Source organism: Melanerpes formicivorus, unplaced genomic scaffold (assembly GCF_026170545.1).
Source record: "Melanerpes formicivorus ecotype bairdi unplaced genomic scaffold, bMelFor1.0.p_v2 SCAF_10, whole genome shotgun sequence".
Classification (NCBI taxonomy): domain Eukaryota; kingdom Metazoa; phylum Chordata; class Aves; order Piciformes; family Picidae; genus Melanerpes; species Melanerpes formicivorus.
This window is the reverse complement of record NW_027142362.1, coordinates 8,257,404-8,281,486: the sequence shown is the minus strand read 5'-3', so window position 1 is coordinate 8,281,486 and position 24,083 is coordinate 8,257,404. Positions and strand designations below refer to the sequence as shown.

Below are 24,083 nucleotides of genomic sequence, written 5' to 3'. Positions count from 1 at the left end.
GCATACAACTTAAAGGTGTGGTTTGCAGCTGCTGATTGCTATTGCTACAGCAAGTCAGGATCATACTGCTTCTGTAATCCAGATTTCCCTCTCTCACCCTGCCTACATCCCACAAGCAAGAAGATGGGATATGACAAAATTGCCATGTGAAGTGTTTTCACTGTACCTTAACACATTCTGTAGGGAATCTCTGCCCTGTATCCATGGGAATAGAATAGAATAGAATAGAATAGAATAGAATAGAATAGAATAGAATAGAATAGAATAGAATAGAATAGAATAGAATAGAATAGAATAGGTTGGAAGAGACTTTCAAGATCATCATGTCCAACCCATCATCCAACACCATCTAATCAACAAAACCATGGCACCAATCACCCCATCAAGTCTCCTCCTAAACACCTCCAGGGATGGTGACTCCACCACCTCCCTGGGCAGCCCATTCCAATGGGCAATCACTCTCTCTATGAAGAACTTCTTCCTAACATCCAGCCTAAACCTCCCCTGGTGCAGCTTGAGACTGTGTCCTCTTGTTCTGGTGCTGATTGCCTGGGAGAAGAGACCAGCCTTCACCTGTCCACAGCCACCCTTCAGGTAGTTGGAGAGAGCAATAAGGTCTCTCCTGAGCCTCCTCTTTGGGGGTCTGAGTTTGGGGCCCTTTGTATAGCTACTATGTGCTGTTACTAGCACAGAAATTACCTGGCATATACACTCCATACCTTCCTCTCTAAATCTGGTCAACTTCATGGCATCCCATCCCCAGTGTTATTTTCTTCCCTATCATCTCTTTACTACAGAACACTCCCCCCCCCAAAAAAATGAAAACACACCAAACCAAAACCCCAACAACAAAAAAATAATAGAAGTAGAGAAGCTTCTTTAGATTATCATATTTATTATCTTGTGAGAACAGTGCAAAGAAACAATATTTGATGACATTATTAAATCTACAGGATTTGCTTGCCAACAAAACCTGCCATCAACTCCACTGCAGTCAGGATGTGATCCTCAGCATCTGATTCCACTATAAATTCATTCCTTCCAGCTATCTAAGAGCACTAAGAAACAGGATATTAAAAGATTTAAGTCCTGATCCAATAAGGGTGTTAAACAAGTCCTCACATTTTGGTATCTAAGTAGCGCTGTCACCTCCTTGCATGCTAAAGTTCTGGGCTCCTCAGCTCAAGAGAAACAGGGAACTACTAGAAAGAGTCCAGCAGAGGCTATGAAGATGCTGAGGGGCCTGGGGCAGCTCTATGAGGAGGAAAGGCTGAGAGACTTTGGGCTGTTTAGCCTGGAGAAGAGCAGCCTGAGAGGGGATTTTATCAATGCATATAAACATCTAAAGGTTGGAGGTCACGGGGATGGGGTTGGGCTGTTTTCAGTTGTGCCTGGTGATAGGACAAGGGGCAATGGCTATGAAGTGGACCACAGGATGTTTCACTTGAACTTGAGGAAAAACTTCTTTGATATGAGGGTGCTGGAGCCCTGGGGCAGGCTGCCCAGAGAGTCTGTGAAGTCTCCAAACCTGCCTGGACATTGTGATCCTGGGCACCCTGCTGTGGGTGACCCTGCTTTAAAAAGGGGGTTGGACTAGATGATGTCCTGGAGTCCCTTTCAACCCCCATGACACTGGGATTATGGGATACTGTAAAGCATATTGCTGGATTGGCAGGGGTAGTTTCAGGAAGCCTGGGGCCCCTCTAGAAGCTTCTTGGTACCAGCAGTGCCTCTGGCTGCTCGCCAAGCAAAGCAGAAGAGGCTTTGCTGAGATGCTGTTGATGCTCTGTTCCTCATCACCTTGGTAAAGGCCTGTGTGTGTGTTGCAGGCTGCGACAGCGAGCACTGGGGACCCCACTGCAGCAACCGCTGCCAGTGCCAGAACGAAGCTCTGTGCAACCCCATCACGGGCGCCTGCGTCTGCACGGATGGGTACCAAGGGTGGCGGTGCGAAGAGCTCTGTGACCCGGGGAGCTACGGCAAGGGCTGCCAGCTGGAGTGCCAATGTCACAACGGAGCTACCTGCGACCATAAAACTGGAGAATGTCACTGTGCTCCCGGATACACCGGGGTGTTGTAAGTTCCATGCCAGGCGCATTTAACTCCGCTTCGTTTAACAGCCTTGCTTCGACTGATTTTAATGCAAGGAGTAATTGGCAACATTTACACAACTGCTGTGTTATCAACTTTCCTTTGTGGGAATCAGGTAACAGAGAAAGGCCAAGCAAAGGAAATATTATAAATTACCAATGTGTACAAATATTTTAAGAGTGGAAATCATGAGGATGGGGTGAGGCTCTTTGCAGTGGTGCCCAGAGACAGGACAAGGGGCAGTGGGGACAAAGTGGACCACAGGAGGTTTCACTTGAACTTAAGCAAAAAAATTCTTGGCTGTGAGGGTGCTGCTCAGAGAGTTTGTGGAGTCTTCTTGACTGGAGACTTTCAAAACCCACTTGATGTGTTCATGTGCAATGTGATGTAGACATACTTGCTTTAGCACACAGATTGGTCTCGATCTCCAGAAGTCCCTTCCAGCTCCTACCATTCTGTGCTTCTATAATTCCATGCAATATCTTTTTTTTCCTTTCCTATTTTTTCCCCTCCTAATAATTACAACTATCTGCTTAATAAAATAAAATACTAAAGTGAACTTAAACTCCATTATATTTTCCAGCTTGTATAGCACCTGTACCTGCTCCTAATTTCAGTATGTGAATAAAAGCCAAATTAGAGTTGAGTTTTTACAAGCAGATTGGACATTCTACTCATTAGCAGTCCAGTGCAGTATCAAATGGGATTTACCATCCCCAATTTATTTGAATTTAAATCTAACTTGGAAGGCATTACTGTTAACTATATCAGCTTACTATCTAGGGGGTAAATTTTAAGCATAGTGAGGAGGGATTTAGTGATGTGACTGCTATTAACTTTAACGAGAATCATGTAGCTAAATCCCCATACACCACACTGGAAGTTTACCAGTAGGATTCACAGAATCTGCATATTAATTGTAGGACAGCAAGCAATAGTTCCTTGTTTAAAATTGCCCACAGTGTAACATCAGTTCTCATTAGAGATCTTTCAGCAGTTTCAGAAGTAATTATGGTTTTCAAAATTATTTAAGGGGAAAAGAGAATTTAGTCACTGCATTTGGCTGGAGAATCATTACAGGTAACAAAATACTTTTGCAGTCTGATATTATTTGTTGACCTGCATGAAGAGGAAGGTAAAAAATAAAGACAGTATTAACCCTCATAAATAAGGGATATGCCTTCTGAATATTTTATTTAGTACCTGATTTCCTCTTAGACTTGTGACCTCAGTCCTGGAAACAATCACTGCTGAAGACTCTGCTTGCCATTAGGAGTGGTCCCATTGACATTATTATGTCAGTTCTCAGCAGTAAGTCCTTGCAGGGCCAGCCCTTGATATGCTGTATGAACATCCTCATCAGAGGAGGGTCAGTTAGGGGAAGAGCTTGCTGTAGTTCCAGAACCTGGGAATAGAGAAAGAAGTGATGTTTAAAAGCAGCAATGTGTAATGGAGGCATTGGATTTTGCAGGGACTAGCCTTACATTGTCCCCCCCCATGAGTACCAAGAGAGCCCCAACAAGCTTAAATAGCCTTTAAATGATGCTGAGTTCTTGTCAGCCCATTATACACTGCAAATGTTAACATTTAGTAGTGACTGGAGGAATTTCAAGCTTTTTAATCCTATCCTTTTATTCTATTTGCAGCTTCTTTTATTGCTGTGTCACATAATTCACACTGATGGCTTCATCTTGTAACTCTTACTTTCCTGGACTATTTTAGAGGACATGAGTTGTCCTGTTGAGATGGGTGGAATTTGGTATGTGCATAAAGATTGCACATATACATCAGCCTTACAGGGCTGGCTCCATGGCACATAAATCACCCCAGCAGAAATAAAAGAAACCTTGGCTAATTGCTAATGGCAGCTGAGCCATACTGAGGGTTCATAATTTGCATGAGGACTCCCATGCTGACCTGTGTTGTGGATTCTCCTCATTTACTATTCCCTGTAAGTTGTTTTAAATGTGGGTTTTTTTTGTTTCTTCTCTCTCCACAAAGTTGTGAAGAGCGCTGTCCCCCAGGCAGTCATGGAGCTCAGTGTGAATTGCGCTGCCCCTGCCAGAACGGAGGAGTCTGCCACCACATCACTGGAGAGTGCTCCTGTCCTCCTGGATGGATGGTGAGTGGTTTGTTCACACTCATCCCTCATTTAAAACTTGGAACAGGAGGTTAATCTTTCACTGTCTCAGCAGATGCCTTCCCTGTGTGCTACATGTCTGCTATTTCTTGTCATGAGGCTCTGACAGTTACAGACAGGCCACCAGCCTACTCATCAGAGACTTAAATAAGCAACAGTAAACCAAGCAGTGACTACTCACAGGGTCCCAGAATCCATGGTGGGGATGGAACCTTGTGGGTTCTGATTTGTGCCCATTGGCCCTTGTCCTGTTGCTTGGTACTGCTGAAAAGAGTCTGGCCCCATCCTCTTGACCCCACCCTTTAGCTCTTGCTGAGCACTGAGAAGATCTCCTCTTAGGTTGCTCTTCTCCAGGTTAAACAGCCTCAGGTCTCAGCCTCTCTGTATATTTTTTTCCTCTGAATTACAGCTCCATCCAAGCTCAGCTCAACATTGTCACAAGCACTGTCCTGTTTCCCCTTCAGGAGGGAGGGAGAGAGAGAAGCCAGGGGGAATTCTGTGCCTCAGGCAGTCACTAAACCTAAAGTTGTACCCAAACCACAGAGACCAGTTCAGTGTCCTGTCTTTACTCAGGCATAGTTCCCACTGATTGCAATAGATTCACTTGCATCAGGGGTTACGCTGCAGAAAGCAAACTGACCTAACCCTTAATCCTTTGAAAATGCCTGACCTTGCTTTCTTGACACAAAGTCCTCCACTTTATCAATAATGTGGTAATTATTTCTCTTGGGGTTTGCCAGCTCTCACAGACCCGCACACCATTTAGCTGTGCTGCACTTCCTGGCTTTTTTCCTGTATCTGTCAATTAGTCTCTTGGCAGTCTTATTGTATTCTACTGTAACTTCATTTTAATACATGAAAGACCCTGAAGATCACCACACAACTATGGCCTCTGATGTGGACATTGTACCCACATCTAAGGACTGAGAGATGTTTATGTTCTTTCAGATCTGTATAGCAAATTCTGCCTCCATGTATCTCACTTTAGTTCAGAAGTACCAACCCCGAGATGTTGGTGGCTATCAGGCAGCAGCATGGGAGAGCATTGCATAAATTTGGGTGGAAGCTCAATACAGGAAATCTCTCTCTGTCTGGAGGGTCTTTTTAACTTGTTCAGTTAGGACAAAGATGGTGATAATGTTAATCCATTGCAAATGGCAAAGTAGGCAAAACTTGTCAGGAATTTAAGGAAGGATATGGCATCTTTCCCTCAGCTGGCATTCAGTGCAGACAAAGGAAAAGTTCCTTCCTGAAGAGTACTGGACCTACAGCATGCAGGAAGCAATTCAAATAGTTTTAAGGGCCTGACAGTCTGTTCTGACTCTAGCCCTAAGAAGTGATCAATAAAGTGATTAACCTACAACATTTAGATGTTTTTTTTCACCTCTTCTTGTCTTCTTCATTCAAATATTTTGCAGGATCTGTGTTGTTTTGCTGTTCTCTTCCTCACTGTGTTGTTTTGCTGTTCTCTTCCTCACTGTGTTTTTTGTTTGTTTTTCAGCAGCTTTCTGTTGCTTTGGGTTTCTGTTGCAAAGTTAAAAATGTTACTAATGAGATATGAATATCAAAATAGAGCAGGAAGTTTATAGAGGTCTTTTGGGATGCAGTACAGAACCTAAAGGAGAACCACAGTACTGGGGCTCCACAGCAGCTGTGGTCATGTATTCTAGCCCACTTCTGCCCTGTTTCTTACAGCCTAGAGTTTCTTCTCTGCATTTTTAGTGGTCCAGAGAGACTTTCCTGAAAACTGTGTTGATGACTGCTCTGTCCCCAGAGAAACCCTAGAGTTAACAATTGATGTTTGAAACAAGCATAACTGGAAATTGAAGAAAGAGATCAAGTATTCCAGGGAAAGAAACTGAAATTATAAGTAAAAGCACTCAGCTTGTAAATGTTGAGATTTTAAGTATAAAAGGTCTCTCCAGGGTTTTAATGAAAAGCTGGTAATTTAGTACACAGAGAGAGGAAAACATTTTTTTTTTCCATGCTGTATTTTTAACTCTTGGTGGTGGAAATGGTTTGGGAAGTGAGACATGAGTGGGCTGTAAACAAGCAAGCGAGATGGGATTGCTAGACAGCATTCATTTTATTTCACACCATGGATAGTCTTTCTTTGACATCAAGAATTTTACTTGCTGATTTTGAGGTTTGAGACTGCACATATGTATTGAACGTACCATCAAGCTGGAAGGAAAGAATTCTCCCTGGATTTATACAAGTGAAAATCCACTTGGATTTTATTGCTGCTGGATGAGCTGTGACTTTTATCCTTTCCGAGGGTAGGCTTATGAACAGCAGCTCAGCTCCCTTAGGGGATTGGTTACCTATGGGATAAGCAAGGAAAGGCAATAAGTTGAATAAGAGGAAATTCTAGTGTTCTTAGGTTCTTCCTTGGATCCACTATCTTCAAAGCCTGGTTCTTCTATTACTTGTAATACCTCTTTCCTCTTGCTTCCTCCCACCCACTTCAGACTGTCCCAGAAGCATAAGTAGTTATACAAACCCTGTCCTGTGAGACTTTTCTGTCCCATGGGGCTTTCACTAGGATGATGGTGGCTAACAGCCTATATTGTTGAACTAGTCAACAAATGTGTTTCCAGTATACTACAATGCTGAGCTTTTTGCACTTCTGTGTCTTTGTGGCCATGGGATTAGTGGGTGGCTGCCTTAGGGCCTCATTAACAATTTACAAGTTTAATTCTATACATCTTTATCATTTGCAGTATTAAATCCTCCAAGCACTCTCAGCAAGGAGTGAGAGGATTTAAATTTAACATTTGCAATGCTTCTCAGAAATATTTTTGAAGGACTAGATCTCCCTGCTCACAAAAGCAACAATCTCTCCTTGCAGGACAGAACCTTTGCCACTGGCAACATACCCTGTTTGGTCCCAGATCCCATTCTCAGGGCTCTGCATCATGGTGCTGTGTTAATACAACACATTCTGATAATCACTTTTTTTTTCCCCCTCATTGCCTCAAGCAACTCCAATTTGTATTTTTGTCTATTTTTCTTCCTGTTCTGGATTTTAATCATGGAGGATGTGTGAGAAAATGAAGCAACCAAAAAAAAAAAATACTACAGAATGGTAATAATATATCAAACAATGTCAGAAGCAGAAGCTGATGAGATGAGGGCCCTAAAAAAGGTGCTGATGGAGTGAACTTTGCTGATTAGATGTATCAGCAGCAGGAAGCGTTGATCTGACATTTGGTCCCCCAGAGAGGGATGTTTTGGATTCCCTTAGTACATATTAATGCAAAAAGTACACCTAAAGATTCTCTTGTCTCCTGGGGGGATGCATCACAGAGTATTGCTTTCTCATCATTTGCTGATAGAAATCCTGTTCCTTTTGAGACATGGAGAAAGTATTTATTATCAAGATAAATGCATACTTACATTTCCAGATATAGAGTGCTGTGTATTACCCAAGTCCAGAGACACCAGTTTTCTAATACTGAGATCTGAAAGTTGTTGAACTGAGGCCAACCTGTCTGTTTTACAACCTAGGAGTCACCTGTCACGAGTTGGGAAAGACTTGAAGTGTCTGTTTTATGATTACAGTAAAGATCAGCCTCTCCACTCTGGGGCTGTTGATATTGCTAAACTTCCCAAACTGGTAAGAGAGAAGCCCAAGGAGTCAAAGCAACCACTAAGTTTCTGCTTTATGTTTTGTATTAGCTGACTCTAATGTGTGCCTTGTTCAGAACTCAAAGCCCTGGGGTTTGATTAGGGAAAGAAGACTTTTGAAACTTGAAACCAAATCAATAATAGGGACAGGAAAACACTGTTCCAGTCAAACTCTGCACTGAGCATGGCACTGGCAGCAGTACCCCTTGCTATAGCTGCCAAACATTTTCCATTACAGGACCCCATCTTTAGATCACTGTACTGCCAGGCTTGTTTTGGCTGAAGTTACTCAGCTGGATCCCAGCCTCAAATTTTATATTTGCTCACAAAAAACAAAAGCATTCATACAATTTCCAAGAAAGTGGGGGAAATCGTTGCAAGGCCTTAGTACTTTGCAGGGGACATTATGTGATACCTGGGTTTGGTAGATAAATTCTCCAAAGACACAATATCAAGCATAAAATGGGGGCAGGATGTAGCCAGTGAGATGTGGAGCTGAGGTAAGTGAGGGACTGAGACAGGGCTCCAAGGTCAGGGGTAAGGATCTGGGGAGATCTTGGATGACACATCCAGCCATTGTTCAGGGATCAGGAAGATATTCCACTGTAAAATCACTTCTTCTGTCCAAAAGGCTTCTGCATTGTTGATGTGGAGACTCAAACTCTTCTATGTCATCTCTGGTGCCTTTCTGCACTATCCTAATCTCTTGTTCCCATCCTGCATCCTCCATGGCTTAGACAAAGCACTGGGCAGATGCCATGCTGTGCTGCTTGAAGAGATGAGTGTGGGTGCTGGATGAGACTAGAGAGAATAGAGCAAGTAGACTCTAAAGAGTAGTAGAGAACTTCTTTCACAGCTGTGTTTGGTCTTTTTTGTGGAGGGATGAAGTGGGCTGTATGAACAATGGACATCATAGGTTATCAGAACTAGGAGAACTTCAGCTTCTCAGAGCAGCCTTTCCAACAGTCTTTCTCTTCCCCAATATTCACTTTGTGTCACTTAACCAGGGTAGATCCAACAAATTTTCAGCCTCTGTATTTCACAAAACCCCCAAACACCAGCACACTTGCAGCTTTGCAGCCTTCTCTGGTTACCTGTAACTTCTCGCGAGCCTTTCTGGACCTATTTAAGGGAATATCCTGCCACCCTGGCTGCAGTTCACAGGGGAGATACAAATAAGAGAATTATCAATGACTGTAGACTGGTGAGGAAAATCTCTTTTGGAGATAGGGTGAGCACTGGAGCAGGCTGCCCAGAGAGGTTGTGAAGTCTCCTGCTCTGGAGAGATTCCAAAACTGCCTGGACATTGTGACCCTGGGCAGACTGCTGTGGCTTCCCCTGCTTTAGCGGTGGAGTTGGACTAGATGATCCCCAGCGATCCCTTCCAACCCCTATCATTCTGTGATTCTATGATTCTGTGGTAGGACAGATGAACATTTACCCTAGTAGCAGACTTCTGAGACTGTCTTTACTCCCTCTGACCCAGAAAAAATATTGCTACTACACTTAGATCTATTTTCAGGAGGAATGACAATAAAAATCCAAGCTGCATGCACAAATTTATTGCATTATGAATGCTGACTGAAATATTGCTCTTTCTGCAACCTTACCAGGGGCTGGTGTGTGCACAGCCATGTCCTCCTGGAACATTTGGAATTAACTGCAGCCAGGACTGTCCATGCCACAATGGAGGACACTGTGATCCCGTGACAGGAAAATGCATCTGTGCAGCTGGCTATGTAGGAGACAGGTAAAAATGAACATTCCAAAGCTTTCAATTTTAACCATGGGTTGACAATATTTATATCCCTTCCAGAATAATCTTGCTCTCTGAAAAATGGTGTTACATCTCTATTGCTCCAATTAGGTTCATCCTTCTGAAGCAGTTCAGGCATTATAAATGCAGCAATGTTATTACTTTTTATTGGCAATGCTCTCCATTTACAGTTGGGTTGTTTTTTTTTTAATACAACTTTAAAAATTTAATGGATTAAATTTAATTTAGATATTTACAGTGATAAATTTAATAGAGAGCATTACATGTTTACAAGATATGTAAATGAACTATATTTATACAAATTAATATCCTCAAGAGTAAGCAATGCAGCAGCTTAATGTTTCCTTCAGCCCCTCTGTGCTGCTGCAGCACTGATCCATCTCAGACACCAGCAAAAGGTGATAAATCCTCAAAGTTTATAAACAGGAGCCCTCACCCATAAATCAGTCAGAGCAGATGATAATATTGTTTTACAGAGATGTCACGGACTCAGCAAAATGACTACACAGCGAAGCCAAGGTGGGATTGCAACCCTTGGTGGCTTAGCCCTCCAGTTAGTGCTGCCAGCAGGGCTAAGAATGGTGGGGCAGCTGCAGTTAGAGTGTTCAGGTGCCATTTTCATGAAGGGTTGGGCCGTTTCACCAGAGTTTCCAGAGGCCATGGGCATAGCTCACTGGGGTTAGCTATTCTAAAGCTCTTTCTCCTATAGCTCCTGGGTTTTTTATTTGCTGGGCCAAGCTAGAACCAGTATGTTGGCATATGCTACCATTACACTTTCATGCAGCCAGCTGAATGGAATTTCTCAGTTCTTGCTTCATTGTATACTCAGCAGGTCTTCACAGCTCACAAACAGACCAACCTTCAGTACTGGGCTGGGCTTCGTAAGGCTATGTTCTTCTCACTGAACATGGAAGTCCTGTGTTTTCCATTTTATTGACTCTAGACATTCTGTCAAGATCTTTCATGAGGTTGAATATGGTGGAAATAGCAATTATTTCAAATTCATTTAGTGGAGAAGACATCAGTGTGTGTCCTTTGCCCCTTCCTCCATCTGGAGACAATGATTTCAGCCAGAGGGTAGCATGTAATCACTTTTGCTAACCAAAGCTTTCCATTTCTCTCATTTTGGAGACAATTTCACTAACAGCATAAACATTTATACTGGTGACCACACTTCAGTCCCCAGCCATCCCCAGTTCTGGCCATGCTCAGGAAGGCTGTAAAAAGCCCTCTATCTCTAGGTCCTACCAACTGGATGTTGCAGACCTAGATTGATTTCTGTCTGAGTGTGAATCAACAGAGTCAGAGCTGTTGGGAGCTCCCAGCCAGCATCCTGTAGCTGAGCTAGCTTCTTTGCTCAGCTGCCAAAGTAGTCCATGAAGCAGAAGACCTGGTTCTTCTACATGCATGTGGCACAGTAATGGAGCTCCTGAATGGCAACACTTACTTTGTCCTTGAACAAAGGGAGTGTGGACTCTTCATGGAGAAAAGTAAGAGATTTGTACTCAAAAGAGAGATGTTGATTAGGAAGACAGATGCAGGGAGGGAAAAAATAAGCCACAGTCAATTGGAAGGGTGGAAAATAAGCTAAGGGAAAGAGATGCTGTGGACTTGCACCCAAGCAAAACCCTTAGGAATGGCTCAACTGCTCCCTCTAGAGCAGGGAAGTAAAAGACACAGAATCATAGAATCCTAGACTTGTTTGGGTTGGAAAAGGCCAGGTCTAAAGATCATGGAGTTGGGAGGGAAGATCAGAAACACCGGAGTGTGGAAGGATGAACGATAACAGGAAGAAGTTAGGTAAATGGGCAGTCCAGACAGCTTTTCTAGCATCAGGGGAAAACCATATTAGCCTATAAATTCCCACCTTTCAGTGGGTTCAGAGGAGGTTAAAATATGTTTACCTATCAGCCTTTAATCAGCCTTCAATGAGGGATATGACACCTTATGTCCATTGTATTCAACTGGAGTTTCACCTCTCACTGGACTAGGACAGTACGTGGCCTGCAGTGGTTTGGTCTGAGCAGGCACAGAAGTTAAGGACCATGCTATTAACAGCAGTTAGCTAACAGTAGATTGTTGTTGTAGTGTGATGTAAGATCATAAAACTACATCCCACTCATCCTCCAATGAAGTTCCTTTAGAATCATCTTTCTTTTCTTTTCCTTTTTATACCAACTGTAGCTCCTAGCTTAAAGGCACAGCCTAAACTGTCACAATTGCCCATCAGTTTCAGTGAGGGCTGGGGCAGGCACAAGGTCTTCATCCATGGAAACATTCCGGGTCAGGTTGTTTGGGGCTCTGAGCAATCTGCTCTAGTTGCAGATGTCCTCACTCACTGTAGGGGTGTTGGACAGGATGTCCTTTACAGGTCCTTTCCAACCCAACTCATTCTATGATTCTATGAGTGTTTAAGAAGTCTAAATTGCTTTCCTCAGCTGTGTGTTCATACAGCATGGACGATGGAACAGATTAGTCAGCAACATTGTAGCATAAAGTCTATTTTACTTTCTGGACCTCATGCAACTGTTGCAGTGTTAGAGTATAATTGCAAACCTCGCAGGGGAATGCTGCTGCACCCCACTCAAATTTTAAAAGGTACTGAAAACATTTTCTTAATGATAACCAATATTGAAAATAACAACAATTTCAATGTATACAAACTTGACCTATTAGGATATTTTTAATTGCCAGTCGGTACTACACAGTGCTGCAGTTCATTTTCTTGTGGAGGGGATGATAACATACTGTCAGGTAAATACCTGTGGAGGTGAAATGGTCATAAAGGTCCATGTAGGTGTAATTGCCACGTATTATTCCCTACCAGTTTTCCAGGAAGTGGCAGGTACTCAACATCTAGGAAGTTGTCAGATGTTATTAATAACTGCTCTGGATAAAATGCCTGGATATGTCATGTAAATGCATGTTCTGCAACCTGAAAAGGAATAAAGCAGCACAGTTAGGAGCAGTGAACACGCTGTTTGAGCTTTGTTTTCCATATTGCCATGAAGCCCAAAGATTGAATTTTAACAGAATGAAAGCCAGATTTGTTCTATCAATATGAGCAGACTTACTCCCCTGTCAGTGTTTGTACCTGGATCTTGTATCAACAGAATGGCAATCTCTAGGTTAGTGCATTTTGGATGGATTTTAATATTTGCCAGCGTTACACAAATGTGATCACTGTTTCAAGACAAACTGAAAAGCACACACCCCCACACCCACCCCTCCCACCCCCCCAGTAAAAAGACAGAATTCTCCCAGGGGGGAAAAATGCATTTGGAGAAATTGTAGGTGTATGTACCAAGTTCATCTCTTAGGCAGGCTGCCTTATGTTTAATATTTTGTGAAATTGCTTCCATTAATTCTACAGGTGACAGCCATATTATCCTATCCCAACCCAAATAATTATAGTACATATTAAAGTTCAGTGGATATTATAATAGGAATCTCCCCAGACAGGCAGATAGCAGTGTAAATTAAACAAGAAACATAACTAGGGCTTAGCAGCTCATTTTGTAATTTAATTGAACAATGTATCTGGTTGTTAATGGTGCTATGGACACATTAGATTGATATGTTGCAAAGGAAAGATGTTTAAGTAGAAAGCTAATTCCTGCTGTGATTATTCCTGTGTTCCAGAGGAGTCGTTATTAGTATTCTTTGTATAAAATTCATTAGCGGTAGCTGCTTGATCTCCAAATAAATAAGTTGGTTAAATTGTTAGTAGAAAGAGGCTAATTATGTAAATGGATTAGGTCATCAATATTTCATTTCCAGATGCTTTTCTCCCTGCTAGGTAATGCTTCATCTTCGATAAATATAGAATGATATAGTGCACTATTGACTAAGTATTCATCTTGCTGAGTACAGTGCGCTCTAACTAGCCGAGCTGTACACAGCCATGGAGACAGGAGGCATCTTAATACCTTCTTCATTGCATTTCATTTGCTTTAAGTGTCTCAGCCCTAATGTTACCCATTCTTTGCTGCTTATTTCCTTTGTAGCTCAGCTACCCAGAGAGCAGCAGGGCTAGCAACCAGGACTGAACGAGGTGCTCCTGGACTTACTTGGGCACAAAAAGAAAGTCTATAGGGAGCGGAAACAAGAACAGGCTGACTGGGAGGATTACAAACAAGTTGTCTGAACAGCTGGGCTTAGGAAAGCTAAAGCACAGATGGAATTAAATTTGACTAGAGACATAAAGAGGAGCAAGAATTTCTTCAGGTATATCAATGACAAAAGGAAGGCTAGGGAAGATGTGGGACTTCTCTGGAAGGGAAACTGCTCTTGTGAGACCCCACCTGAGGTATTGTGTCCATTTCTGGGGTCCCCAGCACAAGAAGAACATCAAACTGTTGGAGAAGGTCCAGAGGAGGCCATCATGATCACAGGGCTGGAGAACATCCCCTATGCAGACAGGCTGTGAGAGTTGGGGCTCTTCAGCCTGGAGAAAAGGAAGCTCTGGGGAGAGCTTACAGCAGCCTTCCAGTACCTGAAGGGGGTCTACAAGAAAGCTGGGAAGGGACTTTTTATGAGGGCGTGTAGTGATAGGATGAGGGGGGATGGCTTTGAGCTGGAAGATGAGAGATTTAGACTGGAAATTAGGAAGAAATCCTTTACAGTGATGAGTGAGACACTGAAGCAGATTGCCCAGAGCAACTGTGGATGCTCCCTCCCTGGAAGTGTTCAAGGCCAAGTTGGACAGGACCTTGAGCAACCTGGTCTAGTGGGAGGTGTCCCTGCCATGCTGTGTGGGGGATTTGAACTAGATAATCTTTAAGGTCCCTTTCAACCCAGAGTATTCTATGATATGACCACCACTGACATTCTCTGGGTGCTTTCCTCTCCTCTTTGTCACAGGCTTCTCTCTCTTTGCATCTCCTACAAACTCCTGAGCTTGAATGGTGTAAGCAGTAACTGTGTTGATGCTGGCTGCTGTTAAATCACTAGCTGGGCCTTTTGCTTTGTTCATTTACTTTCAGTAAAAGGTGATAATCTGAAGCTGCAGAAGCAATGCTCTTCTATCCTGACTCCGTTCACTGCAGTTTTGCCGACTTGCAACACACATTAATCTTTTATTACTGATCACTATATTAACTCTCACCTGCCAGCTGTGACATGACCTGCAGAAAGACGTTTAACAACTGCCTCTATCCACTGAGTTTACAGTATACACTTTAATCAATGCTCAGGATTAAATTAATGCTGATAGGCAATTTCCAATATCTGGCATCCATGTGATAAGGGAATTGGGCTTTTCTGGGCTTCTTTTTCTGTTTTTATTAACAGGAAGGGCCCAGCTGTATTTCACGGTGGATCATGTAAACTGTAGGACTGACTTATTGCAGGATTTTGAAACCACTGATTTATGTCAAGCACAGAATCTGTTGCTTTCTTTAGGATCTCAGTTGAGCTTTTCAAAATAGGAAATATTAGGAACACTTAAACTGCTTGTGTAGGACAATGAAACAGACATTTTGGCAGGTTTCATAATGTATCCAGTAGGGAAATATTTTAAACAGAGCATGGAAGGTGCAATTTAAAGCAATCTCTGTGTAGTGTTTGCAGGTTCCATTTTTATGTGTACTGAATATTAAAAATGTTGGCAATTTTGGAGAAGATCCTCCACTAAAGAGCATGAAAGTGATTTGTCTGGATGTTTTCTACTACTGAGCATCCCTGGAGTCAGAGATGAAAAGCAAATTTGAGCTTTAGTTACTTAAAAGATACACAAAAGACAAAGGAGTATATTTTCTCCTAGTTGGTGTAGAGCTGGTGCAATGACAGCACAGAGGGAAAGTAAAACTATACATGGCTGGAGACCACTTTACTCAATATTCTTTAATAGACCACAATCCCTTTCCTCTCTCATTATCACTTGAGGACCATGTGCTTTTTAATGAAGGTGCACAACCCTTCTGTGCTCAAGAGAAAGCAAACAGACTATTTTGTTATAAAGTATCTCATTCTATAGCAACTCCTTATGCTTGATGAATGGAATTGTCAAGGACCAGGAATCAAGAATGTACTTTGTTAACTAAGGTAATATTAGCTAATGCAAATTTTGCTGGGTGTAATTGGACAGAGATTAATGCACTTCCAGTTAACAGCGATTTGCATGCCCAAGATGTCACATCACTCCAATGACATCATTAGTTCACACTGTATTACTTAAATAAATGAGCAATGATTTTGTACTTTGTTCATTAAGAAAAACATTCCTATGTAAAAGTTATAAGCAGACCAGAGTATAACATTTGATTGGATCCTGTCTCACATATTTCATTGCAGGTGTCAAGAAGAGTGTCCTATTGGGACCTACGGCTTCCAGTGCACACAGAGGTGTGACTGCCAAAACGGTGCAAAGTGTTACCACGTAAATGGAGCCTGTCTGTGTGACCCTGGTTTTAAAGGGATTTATTGCCAGGAAAGAATGTGTCCAGAAGGGTTTTATGGCCTCAAATGCAACAAGAGATGTCCTTGCAATGCTAGCAACACTCTCAGGTATGTACATCATATTATATAGGACTGCATTGGTTGGTCAACTCAAAGCATTGGGGAAAAATTCAGTTAACTACATTTACCTACTCCCATTTTCTCTGTAGTGTTAATTAAGAGCATAGGTGGTTCCTCTGGATTGTAACCTTTTGATTTAAATTATCTCAGATTTGGAAGCATAAAACCTCAGTGCATCTACTAAGCATCTATCTGTTAACTATTTATGCAGTCCTGATAAAATCTGAAACAAACACGCAGCCTTATACTGTAAGTGCAGCCTTCTAGGCATAAAACCTGTCATATGATGCCCATATATGTGTGTAATAGCCCACTGGAGTTAAAAACCATAGATATATTTACTCAAGTCCATCATTTTGGCTCTTTTTATGATATGGGTTTGCTTGTTAGATCCATAGACAGCAAGGGGACTTTCAAAATGAAACCTAATTTGCTTCAGTTTATGTCTCGTGGCAAATTACCTTGTTGAAAACACTTGAGGCAGATGTATAAATAGACTGAAATCAATATCCCCAAGTCAGCCTGTGGAACTGTAATGAAGTCGACACTGTCAAAATAGACATCTCTGTGCATCTCATGTGTGCCTATTTTTGGTCATCATTCAGTATGTGTGTGTATGAAATAGTCAGGAAAATAAATATCAGGGAGCTATACCTAAAATGGAATAAGACTCACTTAAAAGGTCAGGTTTCCATGTTTTATTCGGTTTTGCTTTTTGTAGGATCTAATTCTCAGGGTTCTCATTACTAAGAGCCAGAGCCACAGACTCACGCATCTAATATGATACAAGTGGAATTTACTTGCCTGTTGCAGGCTTGGATAGGATTTCCAAACTGAAAAATTTAAGTCTCTTCCCTATTATCCTATTTATAACTCTTTGCCTTGTTTGCTGATTGTTTGAATTGCTGTTTGGAGGTTACTCACTCCCTGACATACAGTAAAGGGAGACTGGACAACAGAAACACCCTGGCCTGAGCAATTCTGATAGAGCATCCACATTTCCTTACCATGCCTGTAAGATGCCAAGGCCCTCAGCTCCCACTTTTCCTGCCCATTGCCATTTAGCATTCATAGCCAATCCATGGTTGTGGAGGCTTCAGAGGGACGTGGGGATAACTGATGCCCAAGCAAATATGCCCTTGATACGGACATTCTTCAATTTTAAACCAGACAGGAAGGGACCTGATTGTCTTGCTGATGATGACAAACCTAGCTAGCAGTGTTGTAGCCTGCTAAAATATAAACATTCTCCCCAATTATGTATGCAAGCAATAGCACCTCATTTGTGTGCCTGCACACACACACACACACGCACAAACACTACAGGCAAACCTGTTTGTGTGTTTGAGATAGACTCGATTTGTCTCAGTCTTGGCCATAAACAGGTGATCTTTCTTGTGAATTGGAGTTCAGCTGTGAGTGGAGAAGTTTTGCTTAGCTGAAAGTCAGGGCTCACAATGGATTATTTTAAAGCCTTGTAATTCTGATGATACAAGTCCTCTACAGAAGGATGGCTCTAGCTCTGTGGGGTTTGCCAGCGAGGATCGAAAGTGTTTGACACCTCAAAGGCAGCTCTGTACAACAGGCTTCTGTCACTGCTGATTATTCTGTGTGTTGTGAAATCATTGCAAGAAATGCCAGCCCTAAGGCATGAGGTGAGCATTGCACACACAAGGTTAATGTTGTGTTGCACTGAGGAGAAGGGGTGTCTCCAGACATACTGCAGAGTGAGCTCAGGTAAAAATTCCTGCATGTCACACCACTGCAGTTCCTGCCAGCATGCACAGCTTAAACCTGCGGTGAATACAAGGTAACTGCTCCTTGCTGAAAGCTGCTCCTCATGGGTACTGGAGGGTGAGAATATGCTCTTTGACAGTAGCTGGCACAGTGTGTCATCACCCCCCCCCCCTCTCTTAGTCTGCAGAAACCTGTTTGCATGCCCATTTTCCTGCAGAGATGTAAATAGAGTGCAGCTACAGGCTGCAGGCAAAGCTGTGTTTGGCTGCTGCTTGCCAGCTAGGTGCTCAGTTTGTCTTTTAAGTGGGGGAAGACTGTGGGTGTGAGGGTGCAAGAGCTCCTCCTGGGTCAGTCAGAGAATTACCTGGGAGATGTTCTGGGGGCTGCTAGAAGATCCTTCCTGAAGGAACAGACTAGTACCATCCACCTGTGTGGAAAGATGAGGTCTCAGGTTTAAGAGAGCTCAGAAAGTTGGAGGATGAAAGCCCCTCACAGCTCTTTTCTGGGCATGTGTTCATCCTTTGACACCATGTGCCTGACCTGTGCCTGGTTGCTGCCTGAGGGATACATTTTCTGCCTTCCCTCCCATCACTGCTCTGTCAGCGTGCCTTGCAGCATCCTCTGCTAAGATGCTATCTCCATTTTCTTAATAAATGAGTCCAGTCTCTCCATTGATAAAATCTCTCTTTCTCCTACATCTTATCACTGCTGTTATGGAACAAAGCGGTATCAGCAAGCTGTACATCTGCAAATGTTCTCTCATTCATCCATGGTATTTCAGCTTCCCACTTTTCAATGAGCTCCTCAGAGTGCTGTCAATTTCTGAGCCAAAGAATGTCAGAGTTGATGGAAAATGACCTTCTCCAAAGGCACTCCATATTCTGAATAAATTTTTACTGATTGTTTAGCCAGTCCCATCCAGCATACTTCTCTTCCCACCCACCTCCTCCCATTTCCCCATTTTCTGGTCCTCCAAAGCCATTAATTAAGTGACAGCCATCTATTTTCCCCAGAAGCAGTTTAAAATGTTGGCTACTTGTTGCAATACTTAAATGTGTAGGATAATTATCTGAACACCTGAAGGAAGGTGAGGGAAGCTTGCTTAATTCTTTGACTCATTTGATCTGGTTATTGAAAAGCTGGCTGCAACAGAAAGTTCTGGGGACTCTGAGGAGCAGGTTGAGGAGCAACATTAAGAAGTGCCCAATCAGCTTTTCATTTTCACAGATCTATCTATCTATTTTAATGTCTGAGGAGACCAGTGTGAACATCCAGACTAACCTTCTGCATAGTAACGACAGAGGAATATCATCTAATCATTTCTGCATCAAAGCCCGCTGAAAGGCACTTTGTACAGGACTTTTTAAGAACCCCTGCATTAGGTCGTTTAGAATGCCTTAGTAACTTGGGCTGTCCTTCCACAGGATAGGGTACACCTGTATTAAGTTCCCCTATGCAAAAAGCCCATGTCAAGAAAGCCTTCAACAGTCAGAAAGTCATCATCCTTGCTTGCCCTTCTGAAAAGAAGAGAGGGAAATTAATAGCTGGAAGAGTCTCAGCCACCCAGCCTTCAATGCTGCTGTGGAACCAGCTTGTAGAGCCATTTGCCTCTTCAGTGATATCTTTCCCATGTCAGAAAGATGTGAAGGAAAGGAAGAGACAGTGACCTTAAGCATTGACTTTTTCTACTGTGACATAGTCAAACAGCCCCAGGGACCTGGAGCTGTTTAGCCTAGAAAATACTAAGAAGGGATCTTCTCAATGCTTTTCAATATCTAAAGGGGAAGTGTTGACAGGAAGGGGCCAGGCTCTTTTCAGTAGTGCCCAGTGACAGGACAAGAGGCAAAGGACACAAACAGCACAAATTGGAACCCAGGAGGTTCCATCTGAACATAAGAAGCTTCCTTCCTATGAGGAAAAGGCTATCCAAAGAGGTTGTGGAATATTGAAGTGAATATCCTGACACTCCAGTTGTAGTTCACAGGGGAGATACAAATAAGAGAATTATCAATGACTGTAGACTGGTGAGGAAAATCTCTTTTGGAGATAGGGTGAGCACTGGAGCAGGCTGCCCAGAGAGGTTATCAAGTCTCCTTCCCTGGAGAGATTCCAAAACTGCCTGGATATTGCAACTCTGGGTAACCTGTTGTGGGTGCCCCTGCTTTAGCACAGGTGTTGGACTAGAGGATTTCCAGAATTTGGAACAGACTGTGCTGACTATAGCATTTTCCCCCCAGTTTTCCTTAAGAAAGTTAAATTTCCTGGTTTCCTCTGATTTCCTCAGAATCAGATGCCTCAAAACTGTAAAGGTCAAACCAGACTTTCTAATTTTCACTTCAGCTAGTAAATTTTTTAAATAGAAATCTTTCATTGCTGTAAACATGGTTCAAAAGCCAAGGACTGCACAGTAGCTTCCAAACTGCAGCAAGAGCCATGGAGCAACTTCTTTCTCATGCCATGTTATGAACCATGGACAGCTTCCAGTTTCCACCTCTATGTGGCCTACAGCCAGAGGGGCACTTGGCTGCTTGCATTCACTCTAGGTTTTCTATGCTATTCCTTCCTGTTATGCAAGAGATTTGAAGAAATGAAAGTTGTTAAGATTCAATGCAAAATACTAATCTATAACACTGCCAAGCTCTTTCCAAAGCGTAAGGTTCCTTCCTGCACACAGCAAGTGGTTGCAGAGCAGATGTTGGTTTGCCTTCTGGGATCCTTTTGGAGGCCTGTCATTCTTTTACCCATCCACTCAGTGAGCCTCCTCTAGAGGAACTGTGTTTCTTTATTTGAGTTTATTGGTGTCATGGAGAAATGCCTTAGAGATGCTGTAAGGCAAAATGTGACATGGGTTCAAGACCTTGAAAGACCATTCAGAAGAGGAATGGAGGAATTACACAAATAATTCCCATTTCCAGCTCTATTTCTTCTTCTTTGTCCTGCACCTTTGCCATGAAGTGCCTCAAACTTTTCAACTTCAATGCAGCTGGCATTTAGTTCACAGGACAGCCTGGATGCATGGATGGTTGGAGGGAGGATAGAGGAATTCCCTAGCTTTTCATCTGTGTCTAGGCACACAGTTTGAACAGAATGATGCTAATATTAGAGAAACACCCTAACCTCACACATACATACATACTCATACTGCTTCTACATCATTTATTTACTGTGTAACTCTGATGATTTTAATTCCATATATACGAGAAGGGGGGGGGGGGGGGGGGGGGGAAGAAAAAACCCCACCCAAAACCCAACAAACTAATAGTAAAACCTTAGTGCTGTGTAGTGATCTCAGCTGTGGATCTTAAAAGGTTTCCAAAAGAAGAATGGCATCATTTTCCAAATGTGAAAAATGAAGGCAGAAAATGTAAGTTACATGGCCAAGATTCACTGGCAGGATTAGGAAGAGAACAGCTGTCTGCTGAATTTTGGTTAAACATCTAAATCTCAGCCACCTTCCAGTTAACACTGTGTCAGGGCACCTCAGTTGTCAAACAAGTGGGTTTGGTTCAAGGCACGGTATTCTTTGTATCAGAGACAAGTCTCCTATGTCCCCTGGCCAGGCATAGTCTGCAGTCTCATTTCAGACCAAGTTCAAGGTCCTTTTTGTCATAACAGTATGGGGGGGGTGGGGGTGTTAATATTTGGCTTCCTAAAGGCTTTGGGAAAATTTATTCTCCTGTCAAGGAGAAGTTTCCCTTCTCCTGCCATATATCTATTCACCAACTGTTGCTGCCCACCCAGAACTATTGTTATGGGTACAATAAGTCTGGAATTCAACGTGGAGGATTTTTCCTGAACCTTCAATGCCTGCACTTGGTAAAGCAGCAAAAGATAAGTATTTCAAAGCACTGAAAGACCACAAGTGCTTGGCCTAGGAGAAGAACAGCCCTCTGTTATGCTCAGGTTGATAATAAAATTGGGTTTGCTTCATGGGGAGATTAGAAAAAAGCAGGCACCCAAAACATCTGCATTGGACCTTTCCTTGCTCCCACTTTCCATAGTCTTGTGAAGGAGTGGACAAGACTTTAAGGGGGCAGAATATTTCCTCAACCTTCTAATAGGATATCAGAAGAAACTTCTTCACTTGAAAGGCTTCTCAAACACTGGACCAGGCTACCCAGGGAGGTGGCTGAATCCTGATATCTGGAAGTGTTTAAAGGATGCAGAGATGTGGTGCTGAGGAATGTGGTTTCGCACCAGCCTTGGTAGAGTTAGAGAGTGGCTGGACTCAGTGTCCTCAAAGGTCTTTTCCAAGCGAAACAATTCTGTGATTCTACTGGACCTTGGTTTGGAGTCCAAGCCCTCTATCTCCTGCAGACCATTCTGCAAAGCCTGTTTGTTTTTTGCTTCTTATTTTACTGCATGCTAGGATGGGTTTTAGCATCCCATGCAAAAATGCTGTCTGAAGGAGCCAGCATTGGAGCAGAAATTCTTACTGAGTGTAGCATTTTCAATTGAATTGTCATAGACTGATTCAAACTGCTATGATCATATATTACCTTTGAAAGATTTAATTTAGCCAACAGATGCAGTTTTCATGGAACCATATGATATGTGTGGTAGTAGTGAAAACAGGGAAACACAAAAAAAATCCACTTAAAAATATTTCTTTAATGTCTAGCTTTCTGCTCCTATTAGGTAGTGATTAATAGACTCTGAGGGAGGAAAAAAATGAGCTTTTATGATTTTCATCTGAATGTTAAGAGGTGCTTTGTGAACAACCATAATTTCAGGGACTGCTTTGTAAGGAGAATTTCATGGATGGTACTTTGTTAGGCTGATGAATTGTTTTAATTACTCAGTAAAACACTATTTATGACAAAACACATGACACTCACAAAATTTGATCATTCTTAGTCACAACAGTGTATGACTAACCTCTCTTACCAGTAATTGCCAGAAACATACTTGGAAATGATGGTTTATGAGGTTACCTTGAAAATTAACGTGTATGACATTAATTTTAGAGGTGTAAAGAAGCCCATTTAGTCATGCCTGCAATAGCAAACTCTTGCAGTAAATAATTGTAGAGGAAAATAAATAGTTTCTATGAGGTAAAATACCAGGAGACAGGTCCATAGAGAGGTGCCACCTTTCAGAACTCTATTTTTTCTTGTTCTGAGAATAATAAAGAAAATCTGATTTGTGGCAGTATTGTTTCTCATCTTTCTCACTAAGGGCTAGACAGTGCTATTCTGGTGCAGTCTTCTGGTGCAGAGGTCCCCCTGAGCTATCTCAGGTGAAGCCTTACTCTCCTAGTTGGCCTGAAACAACATGAGGTCCTCTTCCAAAGATCAGACTCCATCCCCTGCTCTCTCTTTTGACCACATCCCCCTAAACAAGACACCCCAATGTGCTCTCCTTGCCATCCTGCAGAAACCTCTGTCTCTCCAAAACACACATCCAGCCTTCCCCTGCTTTCCCCAGCCACAGCCTCAGCATGGCTCTCCTACTGGGGGAAGCTAGTGCCCTAAGAAAATCTGCAAGATGCTCTTTCTACTCAGAGAAGAGAAAATGGTGACAAAGATAAACTGTTTCATAGCAGAAAAAGGAAAGGGATGGGTCTTCCACCTACCACATACAGAAGGGCCAGTCCATTTTGGGCTTGACTCTCTACTTCTATTACTGTTCACTCTCACAAGTTTGGAAGTGTGTGAACAGAAATGAAGCCAGAGGACTAATGTTGGCCAGCAGTACTTATTATTCAGCATAAAGGAACTTGATTCATTTCCCTTCTCAGCTGAGATTTAGTTCCAGATCTCCTGTTCACTCTTGCCCAAGAGAAATCTCAAGGCTTCAGGCAGTGGTTAGTTCTGTTCACTGTGGATGAATATTCCCTGCAAAACTCTTTTTTCAAGGAGATTTTTCCCTTCCAAAGCCCTTTACTTTCTATCTCTCCCTGCTAACTCAGATTTATTTTCATAACTCTCTTGATTGCATTCCTCCATCCACTGGAATTTCTCCTAACCCTGAACATTTTTAGCTGACTGTATTACAACCAAAGAGTATGGTACAGATATGTCATGGAACACTGTGAATTAATGGTGTAATGGTTAATGTCAGTGATCCAAGTGATATTGATTTGAGAATGGAAAAGTGGAAACTTCCAAGGTGTAAAATGGCCAGTGCTGTGGCAATTCCAGATGTTTGGAAGAGGTTTGCCAGGCTGGTATTTAACACTGTATTCCC

At 42.5% G+C, this 24,083-nt stretch overlaps 1 protein-coding gene across 9 annotated transcripts in view; it reads left to right on the top strand.

The window, feature by feature from the left end:
• Positions 1 to 24,083, top strand: part of MEGF11 (multiple EGF like domains 11) — a 306,782-nt gene that overhangs the window by 197,573 nt on the left and 85,126 nt on the right. For all 9 annotated transcript variants that reach the window (XR_010987968.1, XM_068143523.1, XM_068143526.1 and 6 more), the window contains exons 6-9: positions 1,830 to 2,076; positions 4,093 to 4,213; positions 9,475 to 9,611; positions 15,933 to 16,145. Coding sequence is in view for 8 of the 9 variants with exons in the window: in XM_068143523.1 (XP_067999624.1) it covers positions 1,830 to 2,076; positions 4,093 to 4,213; positions 9,475 to 9,611; positions 15,933 to 16,145 (718 nt within the window). In the remaining variant the exon portion in view is untranslated. The remainder of the gene's footprint in view (positions 1 to 1,829; positions 2,077 to 4,092; positions 4,214 to 9,474; positions 9,612 to 15,932; positions 16,146 to 24,083) is intronic.